This window comes from Cynocephalus volans, chromosome 8, assembly GCF_027409185.1.
Source record: "Cynocephalus volans isolate mCynVol1 chromosome 8, mCynVol1.pri, whole genome shotgun sequence".
Classification (NCBI taxonomy): Eukaryota; Metazoa; Chordata; class Mammalia; order Dermoptera; family Cynocephalidae; genus Cynocephalus; species Cynocephalus volans.
In genome coordinates, this window is record NC_084467.1 from 9729477 (window position 1) to 9747043 (window position 17567).

Below are 17567 nucleotides of genomic sequence, written 5' to 3' on the forward strand. Positions count from 1 at the left end.
TTCCCAGCCAGTCTTCTCTGAGTGGGCCTGTGTTGATTGGGGGGCGGACTGGCTGTCCTTGCTGTGTCCCAGTGTTCTCCTGATGGGCCTGTCTGCCCCACTGCCCGTGCTCCAAACACTTCCCATGGGATGGGCCCCGCGCCAGTCCCTTGCGATGACTCACCAGAGTCTGAATGGCTCCCCTTTTTCAGCTGTTCTGGCTCCTCACTCCTGCGTGGGTCTATGGGAACCCTGTTAGTGGTCTTGCTGTCCTCGGGGCCACCAAGGCCCTCTTCTCCCCTGCCGCCTTGAAGTAACTCCATCTGAAGGGCACAGCCACGGCTTCTGCAGGCTCCTGCTGCATGTGCTCAGCAGCTTGAGCCTTAAAGCGGCCATGGCCCAAAATGCTCAGAGCAGTTTTTTCTTTCTCTCATCGTGGTTTTTCCCGCCTTCATGAACTCTGTAGGTCTCTCCTCCTCTTCCCCTAAGCTCCAGTGGCCCCAGCTTGGCTGATGTTACATTTTTGTAGTTGTAAATTGGTTGATTTGTGGGAGAGAGTGATGCTGAGGACCGTCTATTCTGCCATCTTGACCAGAACTCCCCTTGTCACACTTTTGACATACTTTGCCCATCCTATTATATGATCATCTGAACTGTTGACAGATGCTTTCAAGGGAGAATTAGTCTTGCCTTCTCTGAAATGAAATGGGCCAGGATAGAGATTTCACACACACCTGTGCATGTGTAGACATGTATACATCTGTTATCCTTTTTCCTTCAAAAGTGTTATTTTTCCTGATTTCATAGGGGGTAGAGCAAAGAGCATTACACATTATAAAACAACAAGGACAGGCAGGATCTTAGAATAGTGGACCCTAGTCTTGGGCAGGAATTGGTTACTAGTCTGTCTAGCAGCTGCTCTGGAGTCACCCTGGAGTGCTGTTAACAGAACATGTGTACCTTTTGACATCAGTGGTTCCTTGATATGGGTCTCTGGGTGAGAGAACTTCCCCAAAGCAATCTCCCAGGATGAATTTTTCACCTTAAACCCAGCACATGACATGAATTCTATTGGATTATGTTGACTTATTTTTATGGTTACTGTTGACTTACTGTTGTTCTAGTGAAAATCTTAAAGATAATTTAAAAATAATTAGATAATTCTTTTTAAAAAAGAATTCTTTAAGACAATTATTTAAATCATTCTTTAATAATTAATATTTTTAATATTTAATAATTTAATTACTAATATTTTACTATGAAAAGATTTAAACATCCACAAAAGTAGAATAGTCCAATGAGCCTTATGTATCCATGACTCAGATTCAACAGTTATTAGGATTTTCCCACATTTGTTTCATCCATCTTTTTTTGTATGTGTGAAATATTTTAAGGCAAATCCTAGATTTTATGCTATTTTCACTCCTATATATTTGGAATATTTCTCTGCAAACTATGTGCATCTTCTTATGTAACTGCAGTGGTATTATCATGCCTTACAAAACTAGTCCATTTTCAGATTTTAGAAATATTTTTGAATGTCTAAAAAATGTCTTCACTTTTGGTTTGTTTGAATCAGGATCCAAACAAGATCCACACGTTGCATTTGGATAATACATATTTTAGGTCTCTATTAATGTAGTTTCCCTCTTTTTGGAAACTACTAGGTTGCTTGCTCTGTAGAATGTCCCACATTCTGGATTTGTCTGTTTGTTTGGTTGTGTGCCACTTAACTTGTTCCCCCATATTTCCTGTAAAGTGTATAGGTTTAATTCTATAGGGTTCATTGGATTCAGGTTCTTTTTTAGTTTTAGTTTTTTTGTTTATTTATTTTTGGCTAGAACACTTCAAAGGCAGTGCTGTGTACTTCATATTGCATTATATCAGGAGGCACATAATGTCTGTTTGTCTCTCTTAATGATGACAAGATTGATGATTGTATTTTGGTGGCAAAAGCTTGATCTCTCCATTATAAAATACCTTGTCAGTCATCATATAATGGTTTATCCCACTGATGGACTTCCATGGGATAAATTATTTAATTGGGGGGTTACAAAATAGTCACTTTCTATTATTTCTACAACTGTTGGTTAGAATATCTCTTTAAAAAATTGCCCTTAATTAAATAAGGGAGAATGGAAACATAGCCAATCATGGATCATCGTCGTCATTATCTAAAAAGTACTAACTGTACTGAAAATAGGTTGTTAAACTAATTGGTGATGATCAGCCAGTTTTAAAACCATGAGTCTTATTTCTCAGTCCTATGGTATGCCCACTTTAGACTTTTGGCAGTATTCTCTTCAATTTGTACAGTTATTTTTGTGGAGTTAGAGAGAGTACCTTTGTTGATTCAGGCGTACAGTCAATAGCATTTATTGTATGTACATTATTCTGTGAGATACTCAGAGAGGGACCTTGTGAGTAGAAGTGGGGCAGAAGGAGATAAGGACAGAAAAGAAATGACAGAGATAGTCCTTGTTGTCAACCAACTTATAACCTCATGGGGAAACCCATAAATATCAACTGGAAATTTATAGGCAGTTCATCTGAGTGCAGTTAACAGTGGTTGTGGAATAACTGAATTTTTCTCTTCGTATACAGGTGGTGTTAGCAAAACATGTGTATGAGCAGGTTTTACAGACACTGGACAATCTTGTGTGTAGTGAAGATCTGAACAAGTTTCCAGCCAGCACTACCTCCTCCCCTTGCCCTAATTCTCCTCTGCCCTCCCTCAGTGGCTGTGGAGAGCCTTCTGTTGAAAGGAAGGAGAATGGATTGTTCAGCCACTCCAGCCTTTCTAATGCTTCTCAAAAGTCCCTGCCTTTGAAGGAAACCAAATCCTTTACTCAGATTCAAGCCAACTTTTGTATATCAGAGCTTCAAGTTCAGCTAAGTGGAGATTTGACTTTGGGGGCCCAGGGTCTTGTGAGCTTAAAGTTTCAGGATTTTGAAGTGGAATTCAGTAAAGACCATCCTCAGACTTTATCTGTTCAGATTGCCCTGCGCTCTCTGCTGATGGAAGACTTATTGGAGAAAAATCCAGATTCCAAATATAAGAACCTGATGGTGTCTCGAGGAGCTCCTAAGCCATCTAGTTTAGCCCAAAAAGAGTATCTTTCTCAGTCTTGCCCTTCAGTATCCAATGTGGAATATCCCGATATGCCTCGGTCTCTCCCTTCCCACATGGAAGAAGCTCCTAATGTCTTTCAGTTATATCAGAGACCCACCTCTGCATCCCGGCAAAAGCGAAAGGAAGTCCAAGACAAGGACTATCCTTTGACCCCACCTCCTTCTCCAACAGTAGATGAGCCCAAGATACATGCTGGAAAGAGTAAATTTGATGATTCTTTGGTCCACATCAATATATTCTTGGTGGATAAGAAACATCCAGAATTCTCTTCGAGTTACAATCGAGTTAATCGGAGCATAGATGTTGATTTTAACTGCTTGGATGTGTTGATTACGCTGCAAACCTGGGTCGTGATATTAGATTTTTTTGGAATTGGTTCCACTGCAGACAACCATGCAATGAAGGTGCTGCCTGAGGACATTCTACAGAACGTGAAGTCAGAATCACATGCTTTAATGGAGTCTGAACTTCAGGATCCAGTTAACACCAAGCTGGATCTCAAGGTATCTCTTCCCTTTGACTCCTTTAAGTTCTAAAAATGAATTTGGGTTTATTTATTTAAGTGTGAGCATTTTACATTTACTCTGGAAAATTGCTTTTGTTGGCAGGGGAGCTATATAGTCTTATGAATGTCTGTTACAAAAGGGTAGATGTTAATATTTTAGAAAAGGTTTTACTGTAAATACCATGTGGAGGCAGAGAAAATAAGTGGTTTTAGAACTTGTCCTTCCTTTGAGCTGTTTAATTCAATGGAATTATTTCACTTCTCTGAGCTTCAGTTTCCTCATCTTCTATCATCTAATTAAGATAACTAAGTGAGGTCATGTATGTAAAGCACCTAGCAAAAAGGGTCTAGTATATAGTAGCAACTTTAAAGTGTGGCTTTTATTATTGTCTCCCCCTTCTCCCAGAACATTATGTGCTTTCATTGAGGGCAATAGTATAGCTGTTAAGAATGAAGTCTCAAAAGTTAGACTGCCTAGGTTTGAATCTTGGCACTTTCCCTGTAACCATATGTATAGCTATATGGCCTAGGGCAAATTATTTAACCTCTCTCCCCCTCAATTTTTTCATCGGTAAACTAGGGATGTGCAATGGTGCCTACAGCATAGGGTTATTGTGAGGATTCAATGAGAACATACATAAGGCCCTTTGCATAGTGCTTGGCACCCAACAAGCATTCAGGGAATGGTAGCTATTATTTTTACTATTCCGGGTTACCATACTTATAACTTGTCCCTGTTGCTCATCTTGTAAATATTTTTAAAAGAAACAAAAAAACCCCCAGCATTTGAGCGTAAGTCTCTGTGTGATAGAACAGTAAGATGTGAAAGCAGTTAAATTGAGCTGACCGGTTTGGGGTACATAGGCCTATTGTAACTAGCACTAATCCAGAGCCCTGGAATGCCTGCAGTGGCTGATTACATTTGTGTGCCTTGAGGATGAAGTTCTTCATTTCTTTGTCTTTGCATGTGTGAACTTGCAGTTACTGCTGGGAGGAAGTCAGAGAGGAGAATCATGTTTTATCCAGTTGCCATTTTCTGCCTCTTATTTCTGTAACTGGCGAATTTCCTTAGGCTTCATTCCTCTAGAAGTGGAAGAGATCTCAGGGGAGAGATAGGGAAGAAACAGTTTTACCTTTCTTGCTCAGTGTGAGTGGTTCAAGAAACTTCATGCCTTTCCTTTGGTCTCTGTAATTCAGTGGAATACTATGCTTTTTTGAGCCAAAGTATCCTCATGTACAAAATGAGAATTAAGTAAGATGATGTGTGAATTTTTTTGAATCAGGATCCAAATAAGGTTCTCACGTTACATTTGCTATCATGTCTCTTAAATCTCTTTTAATTAGAGTAAACCAATCCCCTTCTCCTTTTTCCGCCATAGCGGTGCTAACATTCATGCTAATAGTGGGTTCAGGTGGTGTTAGTTGGATTTCTCCAAACAAAGCATTTTCAATCCAGTATATATGTTCTTTTGGTGATTAAATCACTAGAGGTTTTTTTAAAATTTCCCTCTTCATCTTGTTGCCTTGCGATCCTTCTATGGTCTATGTCAGAGGTCAAACTGCAAGGGAACTGGAGTGGCCCCACGGTCGCTGGTCCAACTGTAATGGTCCTCTCCTTTTTTCTCTGCCTTCTTCTATAAATGTTTTTCTTCCTTACTTTCCTTCTATTAGTTTCCTTCTTTTCTTTTCCTGTCTTTTTTCCTGCCAGTCATTCATTCACCAGACATGTACTGAGTACCTGCTTTGTCTAGGCACTGAAGATAAAGGGGTGAGTTAGTCATGGTCTCTGCCATTTGGAAGCAGTAAATGTGAGTTGATGATTGAATCTGCTCACTGTCTTCTGCTCTCAGTTTCCTCCTCTCTCCTCCCTTCTCTTCAATCAATGCCTTGTCCCCAGTGATGGTACTCAGAGCAAAAAATGCCGAGCCCTAACTCAACAAATCCTAGACATATAATTTCTTTTAGTAGTTATAATTACAATATTATATTACAGAATTTATTTGTTAGACATGTAAGTTCTTTTAGTAGTTATAATTACAATATTATATTACAGAATTTATTTGTTACAAAGAATGCTACTCCCAAGACAGAGGATCTTGTCTGTCCCTAGGAAAGAAAATCTTTGATTGTTGTTCCTACGTGAAGTCCCAGTTGATCAACAGGGGCTTCTATTAAATATTCGTTCAAAGGCATTAAACAGGATTCTAAATCAGATTCATCATTTTGCTTTGAGAAATTTCTTAAGATGAGACTTAATGAATCTGAGTTGTTACAAAACTGTGCAATGTTAATGATGAATTCCTAAATGAGAAAAATTATTTTGTAATGTAAAACATTTCACTAACAGAATATACAAGGCAAGCACAGAGAAGACATCACAGAAACTGGAACTTAGACTCCCAATTGAGTTCCTTTTTATCAGCCTCATTATCAGATAATGGTTTGACTGGCTTAAGAAAGCTGAAGTGAAATTGGCATCATTAAAAGCTTTACCTTCAAATTTCTCCAGTCTTTCTGCATCTTCCTTGATTTTGTTCTGCTGTTTTCCTGAAAGATACCTTTCTTGCCCCAGTAATATTTGCCTTGCTTTATCCTCTGCATCTAGGTTCATTCACTCTCTCTTGTGCTGAATAAGACCACCAGTGAGCTTGCCAAAGCAAATGTGTCCAAATTAGTAGTGCACCTGGAAATGATTGGTAAGTGTAAAAAAATCAAACTTGCAAAATCTGGTAAGCATTTCAACATCCCAATCACAAATCTAATTGTCCTCACATGCTAAGCGAGGCTCAGTGGCTAGACTGTGGTTATTGGTCTGGCAAGGATTTATGGTGGCAGTTCCCAAATACTGGTTTATGGATGAGATGTGTCTGGATAGCTTGTTAAAAATGCAGGTAGCTGGGATAACCTCCTTCCCCAACTCCCATCTCCATCCCAAGAATCTGATTCAGAGAATCTGATTCAGATGCGCTGGCATCTGTGTTTTTCACAAACTCTAGAATGACCATATAATTTTTTTTGTCCAAATTGGGATATTTTTGAAAGTGAATTTTTAATTATTAATAATTAAACCTGGAAAACTGGCATATAACAGGGCTGTCTCTGGGAAACCAGGGGATATGTTCGCTCTATCTATAATAATAAATAGGGGGAGTTACCAATAAAGGGCATGGTTTTTATGCAGGAGGATATTGTAGCAAAGCTGGCATTCTTTTATTTTTTATTTATTTTAAACATTTATTATTATTATTATTTACATTCTAAGATATTGTTGCAGAGCAGTTGAGGGAAGGGGAAAGTGGGAGGGGGAGAGCAGGAGGAGGAGAGGAAGAGGGTGGGAGGAGGAGGAAGGAGGGAGAGTATGGTTGAGGCCCAGGGCAACCCTCTCGTTCCAACAGGGAGACCAGGGGGCCTCTGGCTGTGGCTCGGTCATTGCTGGGCTAGTGCCGGAAGTTGGGGGTGTGTGGCTGAGGCCCTTAGCTCCCCATTGCCCTGGCTTGGGAGCCTGGGGTACTTCTGTGTACTCTGGTGGTGGTGGCTTGGTGATTGTTGCTGGGCTGGATGTGGTCATCAGGGTGGTGTGGCTGAGGCCCATGGCCCTCCCCCATCCGTTGCTTGGGAGCCCAGGAGGCTTCGAGTCCTTCTAGGTTTTATAGGTGTTCTTTGGTGGTGTTAGACCTTTACTGGTTGATATCAAAACTTTGTCTCTGATCTGTGGGTATTTTGTTTTTCTTTCAGTTCTATGTTGGATTTTTCGCTGTTCCCACCACTTAAACTCTGTAGTGGAACTAATTCATTGTCCTTTGGTTACTTTTAAAATAGAGGAACTTCCTAAGGGAATCAGTAATTGAGCCCTGTGGTTGAGATAAATTGCTGCTTTGCTGCTGATTCTCTGGGGAAGGCTTTTTGTGCAGCTCAGGTTTTAACTGTTGACCTTGTAAGAACTTCCGGGTACACCTGGGTTGTGTGGAAACTCTGGTCTGGGCCTGAGTTGTTTCAGCAAACTGCACCGCTGCAGTTCTATACTCCTGTTCAGTCTACACTAAGTGGTCCTGCGCTGATTGGAGGGCAGATCAGCTGTCCATGCTGTGCCTTAGTGTTCTCCCCTGGTGGCCCTGTCTCCCCCACCGCCTGCACACCAAACACTTCCCATCGGATGGGCTGTGTGCTGGTCCCTTCAGTGACTCACTGGCCTGCGTGGCTTCTTTTTTCAGTTGTCTGTGGCCCCTCACTCCTATGTGGGTCCATGGCCTGGGGGCCACCAAGGCCCTCTTCTCCCCTGCAGCCTCCAAGCAACATCATATGAAGGGCACAGCTGTGGCTTTTGCCAGCTCTTGCTCTGAGTGTTCACCAGGGTTGGCCTTGAAGTAGCTGGGGCTTGAAATAGTCAGAGAGGTCCTTTGTTTCTCTCATTGTGGCTTCTCCCGCCTTCATGAACTCTGTAGGTTTTTCCTCCTCTTCCCCTTACTTCTAGCAGCCCAAGCTTGGCTATTGTTGCTTTTTAATAGTGGTATATTAGTTGATTGTGGGAGAGAGTGATGCTGGGGACCTTCTGTTCTCCCATCTTGACCAGAAGTCAATCTGTTTATCCACACCTCCCAGGCTCTCCCTGTCTGCAGACACCCCCATCCCCTCCATGGACTCTACCATACTGTTGCTGGAACTTCTGGAAGCAGCTTTTGTATGCTTGGAAGTGCACACTTAGGCCCACAGCTTGCACTAGAAGGTCAAACCCCACCCGCCTGACACTCACTGGTGTTTCTGCTCCACCAAGTGCTGGGACTCCTGTCCTGCTCCTCACCCGTCCTGAGGCCCGTGGGGCTCCTTTTTTACCCTTGCACCCACCTTCAGGCAGGCAGAACCCAGTCCCACAACCTGAGGAGCAGTGTGCAGATGCCACCACAGCCTAGCATTCTTTTTAATGGAACTTTTAGCTTGAAATTCTTGGTAGAACACAAGTGATCAACATCAAGTTCTAAATAGTAGGGGTTTATAAAATGTGAATTAAAACACCACACCTTCCTTAAGGAACATGTAATTAAATAGCAAAGACTACAAAGCTCAAATGTTACACCGTAGTAAAAACAAGAATGTCTTCTGGGGAAGGAATGAATTGAAACTGAGGTTTCATGCCTGGCGTAATTATTTTAGAAAAGCTTCTGAGGATAGATTGGCCTTTAAAATAAACAAAAACTTGGATATTTTTGTCAGAGGACATGAGGGTATAATGTATTGTTTTAATACCTGTGTATAATACTGCACAATGATTCACTTAGGGTAGATAGCATAGCTCTGTACTCATTAGTTCACCCCTTCTCCCTCACCCTTCCAGGCTCTGGTTCCAGTTGTAAGTGTTCCAGATCCCATCTTTCTTCTACCCACCTTCCAGAGGCTTCATTCATTCACGCTGTTGTATCAGAATAGTTTCAAATCCATGTCTCCAGTGTCTGTCAACCTCATTAATTTTTTCTTTTATTAAATCACATTAAAACCCACTTAATGTTGCTTGAATACCTGGTATATTTCTGACACTTCCTCCTTTACTCTTTTATCCATAGTACAATTAATAGATCTTATGATGTTTCACTAATTCTAATCAGTGGTCTAATCTTTGAGAGGATCATGTTTCTGTCTGTATTATGTATATGTTTTATCCTTTAGCATTGTGTCTGCATTTACTTTCATTTCTTTCCCCTTGTAAATGTGTGGGGTTTTTTTGCTTTTGTTTTTGGTTTTTTTTGATTAGCTGGTCAGGACAGGGAGTAAACCCTGGACCTTGGGGTTATCAAAACCACTAACTGAGCTAACTGGCCAGTACCCCCCTTGTAAATGTTAATGAGTGATGTTGCTATATTATTTCAATCCCCTTTGGACTTCTGCATTGAGACTATTTGAAATATTGCATAATATTTTTTCTGGGTGTATTGGAATATGAAATGTGCTTTTGACATTTAATTTGATTAAAGAGTGAAGTCTGAGGCACGTGTGTATCAGTTTTTGTTCTAGACCTAATTAAGGTGTATGACAAAAAAAAAAAAAAAAACTTAATAATGTGTTCTAATTTTAACATCCCTAGAGGCGGACCTGGCCTTACAGGGAAGCATTGGAAGTCTGTCTCTAAGTGACCTTACATCCCATGGAGAGTTCTACAGAGAACGATTCACTACAAGTGGAGAGGAAGCACTCATCTTTCAGACTTTTAAGTAAAAATATTGATCTTTTCTTACTTGATATTTTGTCATAATCGCTTGCTGTGTCAAATTATTGTTGGCAAAACAATGAAGGAAAGTTTTAAAAAATTTTACCTTCTTAGGTAAAATTGAAAGGATCTGGTTGTGAGGAGTCCTGATTTATATTAAATTTCATTAAAATCGATCTGCCCTGAAGTGGGCAACTCCAGCTTCATAAACAGTTGGGGTATGATTCAAATAATTTTGATTATTCAAAGGCCTGGGCTCTCAAGCTGGTTTTCCCCTAACTCGCTATGAGACCTGAGACAAGTCACTTGATCTCCATGTGTCAGTTTTCTATCTAAATATTGAGGGGACTGAGATCATTTCTAAGCTTTAGTTTAGTTCCAAAAGTTCTGGAATGATTTCATCATGAGAATGTTGAGGGTATGAGTGAGAAATTACATTATGCATCTTTTTTGTTTATAAACATGATGTATGTTGAATCCTTTCTGTTTTAGATTTTAGAAGGCATCTATGGGCCTATCTGATTATTAAGGAATGGTTTTCTCAGAAGGCTAGAGTCTAGAACGGTGGTTTTCAACCTTTTTGAGAGATGTTTGACAATATAGATATCCAATTTTGTTCCTAAATATTCTGATTTAATTGGCCTTGGGTGGTGCTTAGTCTTTTCTATCTTTTCTTTTCTAACACGGTAATAATGTTCAACAAAGTTTGAGAGAAACTATTCTAAAAGATGTCTGAGGACTTTTTCTTTCATTTTTAGGAGGAGACAATCAATTATACTCTACTCAGAATTTAGATTGATTTGCTTATATTACATACCATGGTGGTATGGTTCTATAATAAATGAGAGAATTAATGTAAAACTCTTAATTCTCTGCCTGGCACAAAATAGGTTGTCAGCCAATGTGAGTTCTTTCGCCAGTGACTGTGTCCTGTATAATAATTTGTTGTTATGTCACCATGCTCCGTTAAATTCAAAACAATTTGTAAAAGTCTTCCAATTTGTCTCTGAATGACATTCCAAAACTTTGGCCTACATTTCACTGAAGTAAAAAGACTTCTTTCTGCCTCCAGAAGATGATTTTCCCCAGAAACATTGGTTCTGATGCCTAATTTTCTTCGCCCATTTATCATGGCTTTATTTTTATTATCTTTTAAATTCATATTGTCACAATCTTTGCCAGTAACAGGATGGGGAGGAATACTCACTTTTCTTTAAAGACAGGGAAAAGAGGTGTGGGTGAAAGGTCAGTGCCCCACGTGGCCTTTAAGTCAGTTCTGAAATCAAGAGTGAGATCCCATCTGTTGATAGCCCTGGCTGTCCCATCAGACTTTTATTTAACATCCTCAACTCATTGTAGAAGCTTAGACAGGGAATAATTACTGGAATTTGCTTTGTAAAACCTTATTGTGGATTTCCATTTTAATAGTGAAGCTGTTTTCTAGGAAAGCCCCTAAATCGTCCAAAATTTTCTTCAAATACTAACCTGTATCTTGCTGCTGTCTGAGTCATATTTTGTCCTTGCTGCTAGATATGGACGGCCCGACCCTCTGCTCCGCAGAGAGCACGACATTCGAGTGAGCCTCCAGATGGCCTCAGTGCAGTATGTACACACGCAGCGCTTTCAGGCTGAAGTGGTAGCCTTCATCCAGCACTTCACTCAGCTACAAGATGTCCTTGGGCGCCAGCGGGCCGCTGTTGAGGGGCAGACGGTAGGTAGTCTTTTTTCTCCAAGGTGCGTTTCAGTTTGCCTGATTCACTGAAAAACGTAAAGGTAGTTTATGTTTAGTAATATGTCTTCCTTGTAGCAGATCACCTGCAGAAACCTTACTGTGATTAGAGAGCTTTATTCATTATTTATTATATCACACCTTAATTACCTGTAAAGTTCAGCTTTAGATTTCTCTAAAAAAAGATAAAGGACATTTACGAATAACATTTAAGACTTCTGGTCCCTTTTAGGATTTTTGTGGGGATACTTCTCTTGGGAAGCTGTAGAGTTTTTCCAGATAGATTAGAAGTTCTCAAACTTCTCAGTTCATGGCACCCTTAATACCTTGATAGTTTTTTCATGGCACATCCTAGGCCACAAGAAACACCTAATGGTATTTCCATTTACAAAGTATTTAAGTCTAAACTTGATAAGTACATATGTCCTAACAACTTAGTAGCTGTTTGAAAAGTTGAATGACAACACATGAATTGAAAGAATATTTTTATTTCATTCTTAAATAACCGTAGTTACTTATTAGTAAGATGTATGTGCCTCTTGGCACTGCGTAACTTCTCAAACTTGGAATCAGGTTGGACACCACAATGCTCATTTCCTGTTCCATGTTTACTTTCTCATGGTACTTATTTATCACAGCAACTGCTGAAGACCCAGCTTTGCAAAGATACACCCTCATTGAAAAGAATGCAGCATGGTCTAATATTAATGTGAGCTACCTGAAGCTGGTAGTCTGTGCAGTGTCTCACAGATGTTGAGTTTCCCTCAAAAATTTAAAATGTCCTGGCAGTGCCCCTGTGAGTGTCTCATTGCAGTTTGGGAACCACAGAAAATAATTACAATGTAATAATTATTTTTAAAAACTTGTTATTTTTCCTTTTATTTTTTATTTATTTTTATTTTTATTTTTTTAAAAGATGACCGTTAAGGGGATCTTAACCCTTGACTTGTTATTGTCAGCACCACGCTCACCAGTGAGCTAACCAGCCATCCCTGTGTGGGATCTGAATGTGTGGCCTTGGTGTTATCAGCACCACACTCTCTCGAGTGAGCCACAGGCTGGCCCCTTCCTTTTTTTTTTTTTTTTTTTTTTAAAGAAAACTTTATTAGGTAAAAGATTGTAATTTAAGAAATAATTTAAGAAATCTGTCTTTGTAGTGGCAACATTTAAAAATTTTGTTTTAATTTAATTTAAATTTAAAAATTTTGAATACGTTATATATTGATTTGGCATAGAATCAAAGTAAAAAAGAGCATTTTGAAGAGTTACTTTTTCTCAGCCATCCAGTCTCTCTCCCTGGAAGCAACCAGTGTTACTGATTTCCCATTTATCTTCCAGAGGTTGTATTTTTTAAAAATGTAAAAGTAGCATAATCAAATTCTAGAAAATCTGAAAAAAATTATAGAATCATATAGTTTTACCAGTCTAGAACCATAGCCATGTTTTAATTTATTTTCATTGATTTTTTTCCGTGGTTATAAATCGTGGTATATATAAGCTTTTTTTTCTGTCTTTAAAAACTTAGAAAAAAAGAGTGACACATATAAAAGATTATCTGTAGCATGTATGTTAGTTACAGAGTCTAATAATAAAATGAACATCTAAGAACCCACCACCAAACTGAGAATGCAAACATTCCTAAGCCTGCTGTGTGTGTATATCTGTGTTCCTTCTCTATCTCATTCTCCTGTCAGCTCCGCAGGTAACCACTCTTGTGAGTTTTGGGGCTATTAATCTCTTTAAAATTTGAAAAAAAAAGTTCCTAAACAGTATCTTTTGCTTTGCTTGTTTTGATCTTTATAAAAATGTTATTAAACTGTATTTAATGTTCTGAAACTTGCTTTTTTTTTTCACTTAGAGTGTTAATAAGATTCTTCCTATTTTTTCATGTGATTGAATTTCATTTATTTTCACTGTTGTATTTCATTGATGACTTAATCCATTTTCTTGTTGAAGATTTGAGTTACTCACGTTTTTCTATTGTGTACCATGTCTCATGACGCACATATATGAGAGTTTCTCTGAGATGCTTAGGAGTGGAGTTACTGGGCCCTAGTGTCTGCGCATGCTTATCTTTACAAGATAGTGCCAGATTGTATTCCAAAATGGTTGTCTCAGTTATATTCTGCCATTACCATAGTGTGTGCGCATGCTTATCTTTACAAGATAGTGCCAGATTGTATTCCAAAATGGTTGTCTCAGTTATATTCTCCCATTAGCAATGTGTAAGAATTCCTTTTAATTCATATCCTTGCTAACACTTGTATTGTCAGACTTTTATTTTAGGCCAGTTGTTGGGTATAAAATAGTGTTACAGTTATGGTCTACATATGCTTAAAAAAAACTTTAAATTAAGGATAGCATATGGTATCTGTAATAAAGTACATAAAGCACGTTAATTTTATACAAACCCTTTTGGAATTCAGCTTCTTAAACTTTTTAATAAACTTTTAACATCTTGCTTTGCATTTTTTGTAGCTATCCTATGTAGTAACCATATAATTCATTAATTTTCCCAGTTCCCTATTTAATATTTAAATTGCTTCCAGTTTTTCATTCTGAGTAATGCTTCCATGAATGTTTTTGTACATGTAGTTTTAAAATTTTTTTGTATTGATTCCTATAAATGGTATTGTTTGGAAGCTATGAATATTTTTTTGACTGTCAATACAACTCTGCCTAATGTCTGTTAAAATTGTTATGTACGTTTAAAACAATTATTTTTACATGTGTGGTTTAAACAATAGTAAGTCTTACTGTGCTGAATCATCTGTTAGGAAACAAGACTTGTCCATTTTTGAGTAAATGGATTTAACTTCTTGAGTTAAGCAGAATTTAAAGATAAATCTTTTAAGTTTTGCTTTATTAAATTATATAAGACAAGTAGAAGGTTAAAGGAATTTCTTTTTGTTTTGAGCTTTGTTGAATATGTGGGCTTTGAAGGAAAGCTGATCTCAAGAATCCTTAATCCTAGTTCTTTGAGTTAAATTTATAGAGACAACTAAAGACCTAATTTTACTTCCTGATAAGATTAAGAGACTATTATATTTGAAATTTAAATTCCTTTCTCCTAATGATTTATTGGTGACAGGTATAGCTGGATTTTTATGTCTGTATTTTCTGAAGTCTATAAATAATGGTTAGTGAGACTTTAAGTTTCTTTTTAACCTTGATATTTGAAATGATAAGAATATCAATTGTATCAGGTTTGTTTTGGCCAAATATAAATTATTTCCTTTATATTTTACCCCAGAAGTATGAGATAGTTTTCCTGTGTCTTCCATTTTTCATGTAGTCTTTTTTATTTGTTGAACTTCTTTATTCCCTAAGCAAATGGGAGTGCAGATTTCTGATGGAACTAAAAAGTGATATTGCAATTTAGAAATCTTGGGAAAAAAATCTGGAGTCTGGGTTTTGCCCCTATAAGCTGTTGTGGCGAGTTATTTTTTCTTACTGTTCTTCTGTTGACTTAATTATAAGAGGAGTATGAAGATACCATAAATAAGTATGCTGTACATTTGGTACTACTTATTTCTATTAACGATGCTTTGGAGTTTTCAAAGTGGATAATGTATGTGGAGCTTTCACATATATTATCTTGTTTGATCCTCACAACAAGCTTGTTAGTTTATTTCTTCAGTTATTTAGGAATGATGTGTCACATAGTCTGCCAGGTGCTAGGGATGTAGTGGAAAACAAGAATGACAAGGTCATTGTCCTCATGGAGTTTGTATTTTAACAGGGAGATATAAACAAGAAAAAAAAAGGTTACTAGTTATGATGAGAGTATCGGGCTGATGTGTTATTGCCCCTTTATACATGTAGATGAGGAAACATTGTAACTCTTAACTCTGGTTGTCTGACTCATGATTCAGTGCATTTCCCATTAACATGTAACTATGAAGGCATTTTTTTAAAAAAGTAAGAGCTATCCAGGATGCCAGTAATAGTTTATTATTTTTGAATCTGTAAGTTAATCTATTGAACTTTAAAAAATGCAGTTGTATGTATAGGAGAAAAAGACTGAATGGAAATGGTGTTGATTTGATGTTAATAATAGCTATTACATATTCATTTCTAAGTGTTTTATGTGTTGTCTCATTTAATGCTTACAACAGCTCTTTGAGGCAGGGCTTATTATTATTCCCATTTTACAGGTAAGTAAACCGAGGCACAGTGACCTTAACAACTTAACCAAGATCACAAAGCTAATAAATGGGCAGAGTGGGGATTCAGATTTAGGTAGTCAGACATCAGAGTTCATACCCTTAACTCCTATGCTAAACTGCCAAAATGATTAGTATTTATCTCTGGAGGTGAGATTATGGGTGATTTCAGTTTCTTCTGTTTGTTTGTCTTTATCTTCTAAATTTTTTACAGTGACTATGGATTAATTTGTAATTCTAAAGTACTTAAAATCAAAGCAAATAGGCAGTAGCCATGGGTAGATAGAGAATATTGACAAATATAGTAATAAAATGAAAAAAATGTTTATTGTTTTGTAAATTCTTGTGACATACATAAGTGCCTAACACCTCAAAAAACAAACAAACAAACAAACAAAAAAAACCACCTTTTTTTGTGGTTGGCCAGTATTGGGAATAATAGACTTTTATATTTATATTTTTCTCTTTTTAAAAAGTAATACAAATTTATATACAATTTTTATTTGTCGATAAAAGACATAAAAAAGTAATAAATGTTTTTTATAGGAGATAGAAAAATATGAATAAGCATAAAGGTAGAAAATTAAAAGTATCTGACTTTTCACTTTTGTAATCTATATTTTTACACTGATCAATATATAAGAAACATTTAAATAATACTTTCAATGATTGTGTAATGTTTTATTATATTATTATATTGTACTTTTTGTCATCTTTTTGGGGTATAACATATACAATAAAATTAAGCTATTTTAAGGTACAATTCAATGAGTTTTGACAACTCTGTGCAGTCTTTTAACCACAACCACAATCAAGATTTAGAATGTTTCAGTGATCGATTTCTATCATCCCAACAAGTGTCCTCTTGCTGCTATGCAATCAGTCCCCTTGCCCTAACCTTTGCACTCTGGCAGCCATTGGTTTCCTTTCTATCACTATAGTTTTGCACTTTCAACAAAATTTTGTATAAACAAAATAATTTGGTATGTAGTCATTTGTGTCTGGCTTCTTTCACTTATCATAATGCTTTTGAGATCCATTCATGTTGTTGCAAGTATCAGCACTTTATTTCTTTTTATTGCTGAGTAGTATTCCATTGTTTGAATATAACACAATTTGTTTATCTCCTTGGCCTCTTGATAGACATTTGGTTAGTTTCCAGTTTTGGACTATTATAAATAAAAGTGTTATGAATATTCACATTTAGGTCTTTATGTGGATTTATGCTTTCATTTCTCTTGAATAAATACCCAGGAGAGGAATTGCTGAGTCATATGGTAACTGTAAGTTTAACATTATTAAAAGCAGTCTTCAAAATTATTTTGGCTATTCTAGGTTCTTTGCTTTTCTATATGAATTTTAGAGTCAGCCTGTCAATTTCTACAGTTAAGTCTGCTTCAGTTTTGGTTGGGATTGCATTGCATTGGATCTATAGATCATTTTGTGGAGAACTGACATTTTTTTTTTTTTTTTTTTTTTTTTAAAAGATGACCGGTAAGGGGATCTTAACCCTTGACTTGGTGTTGTCAGCACCACACTCAGCCAGTGAGCGAACCAGCCATCCGTATATGGGATCCGAACCCGGGGCCTTGGTGTTATCAGCACCGCACTCTACCGAGTGAGCCACGGGCCGGCCCGGAGAACTGACATTTTAACAATATTGAGTCTTTGGATCCTTGAGTATAATATGTCCCTCCATTTAATTAGGTCTTTAATTTTTCTCAGCAGTGTTTTATGGTTTTAGATGTACCAGTCTTACACCTTTTTCTGTATTTCAAGTTTTGATCTACTGTAAATGATACCAATTTTTAAAGAATATCTATGTCCAACTTTTCATTGAAAGTATAAGAAATATAATT

At 37.5% G+C, this 17567-nt stretch overlaps 1 protein-coding gene across 7 annotated transcripts in view; it reads left to right on the forward strand.

Annotated features, from left to right (window-relative positions):
• Positions 1-17567, forward strand: part of VPS13D (vacuolar protein sorting 13 homolog D) — a 256779-nt gene that overhangs the window by 39511 nt on the left and 199701 nt on the right. For all 7 annotated transcript variants that reach the window (XR_010024193.1, XR_010024194.1, XM_063104869.1 and 4 more), the window contains exons 21-24: positions 2584-3615; positions 6223-6313; positions 9691-9817; positions 11344-11524. Coding sequence is in view for 5 of the 7 variants with exons in the window: in XM_063104869.1 (XP_062960939.1) it covers positions 2584-3615; positions 6223-6313; positions 9691-9817; positions 11344-11524 (1431 nt within the window). In the remaining 2 variants the exon portion in view is untranslated. The remainder of the gene's footprint in view (positions 1-2583; positions 3616-6222; positions 6314-9690; positions 9818-11343; positions 11525-17567) is intronic.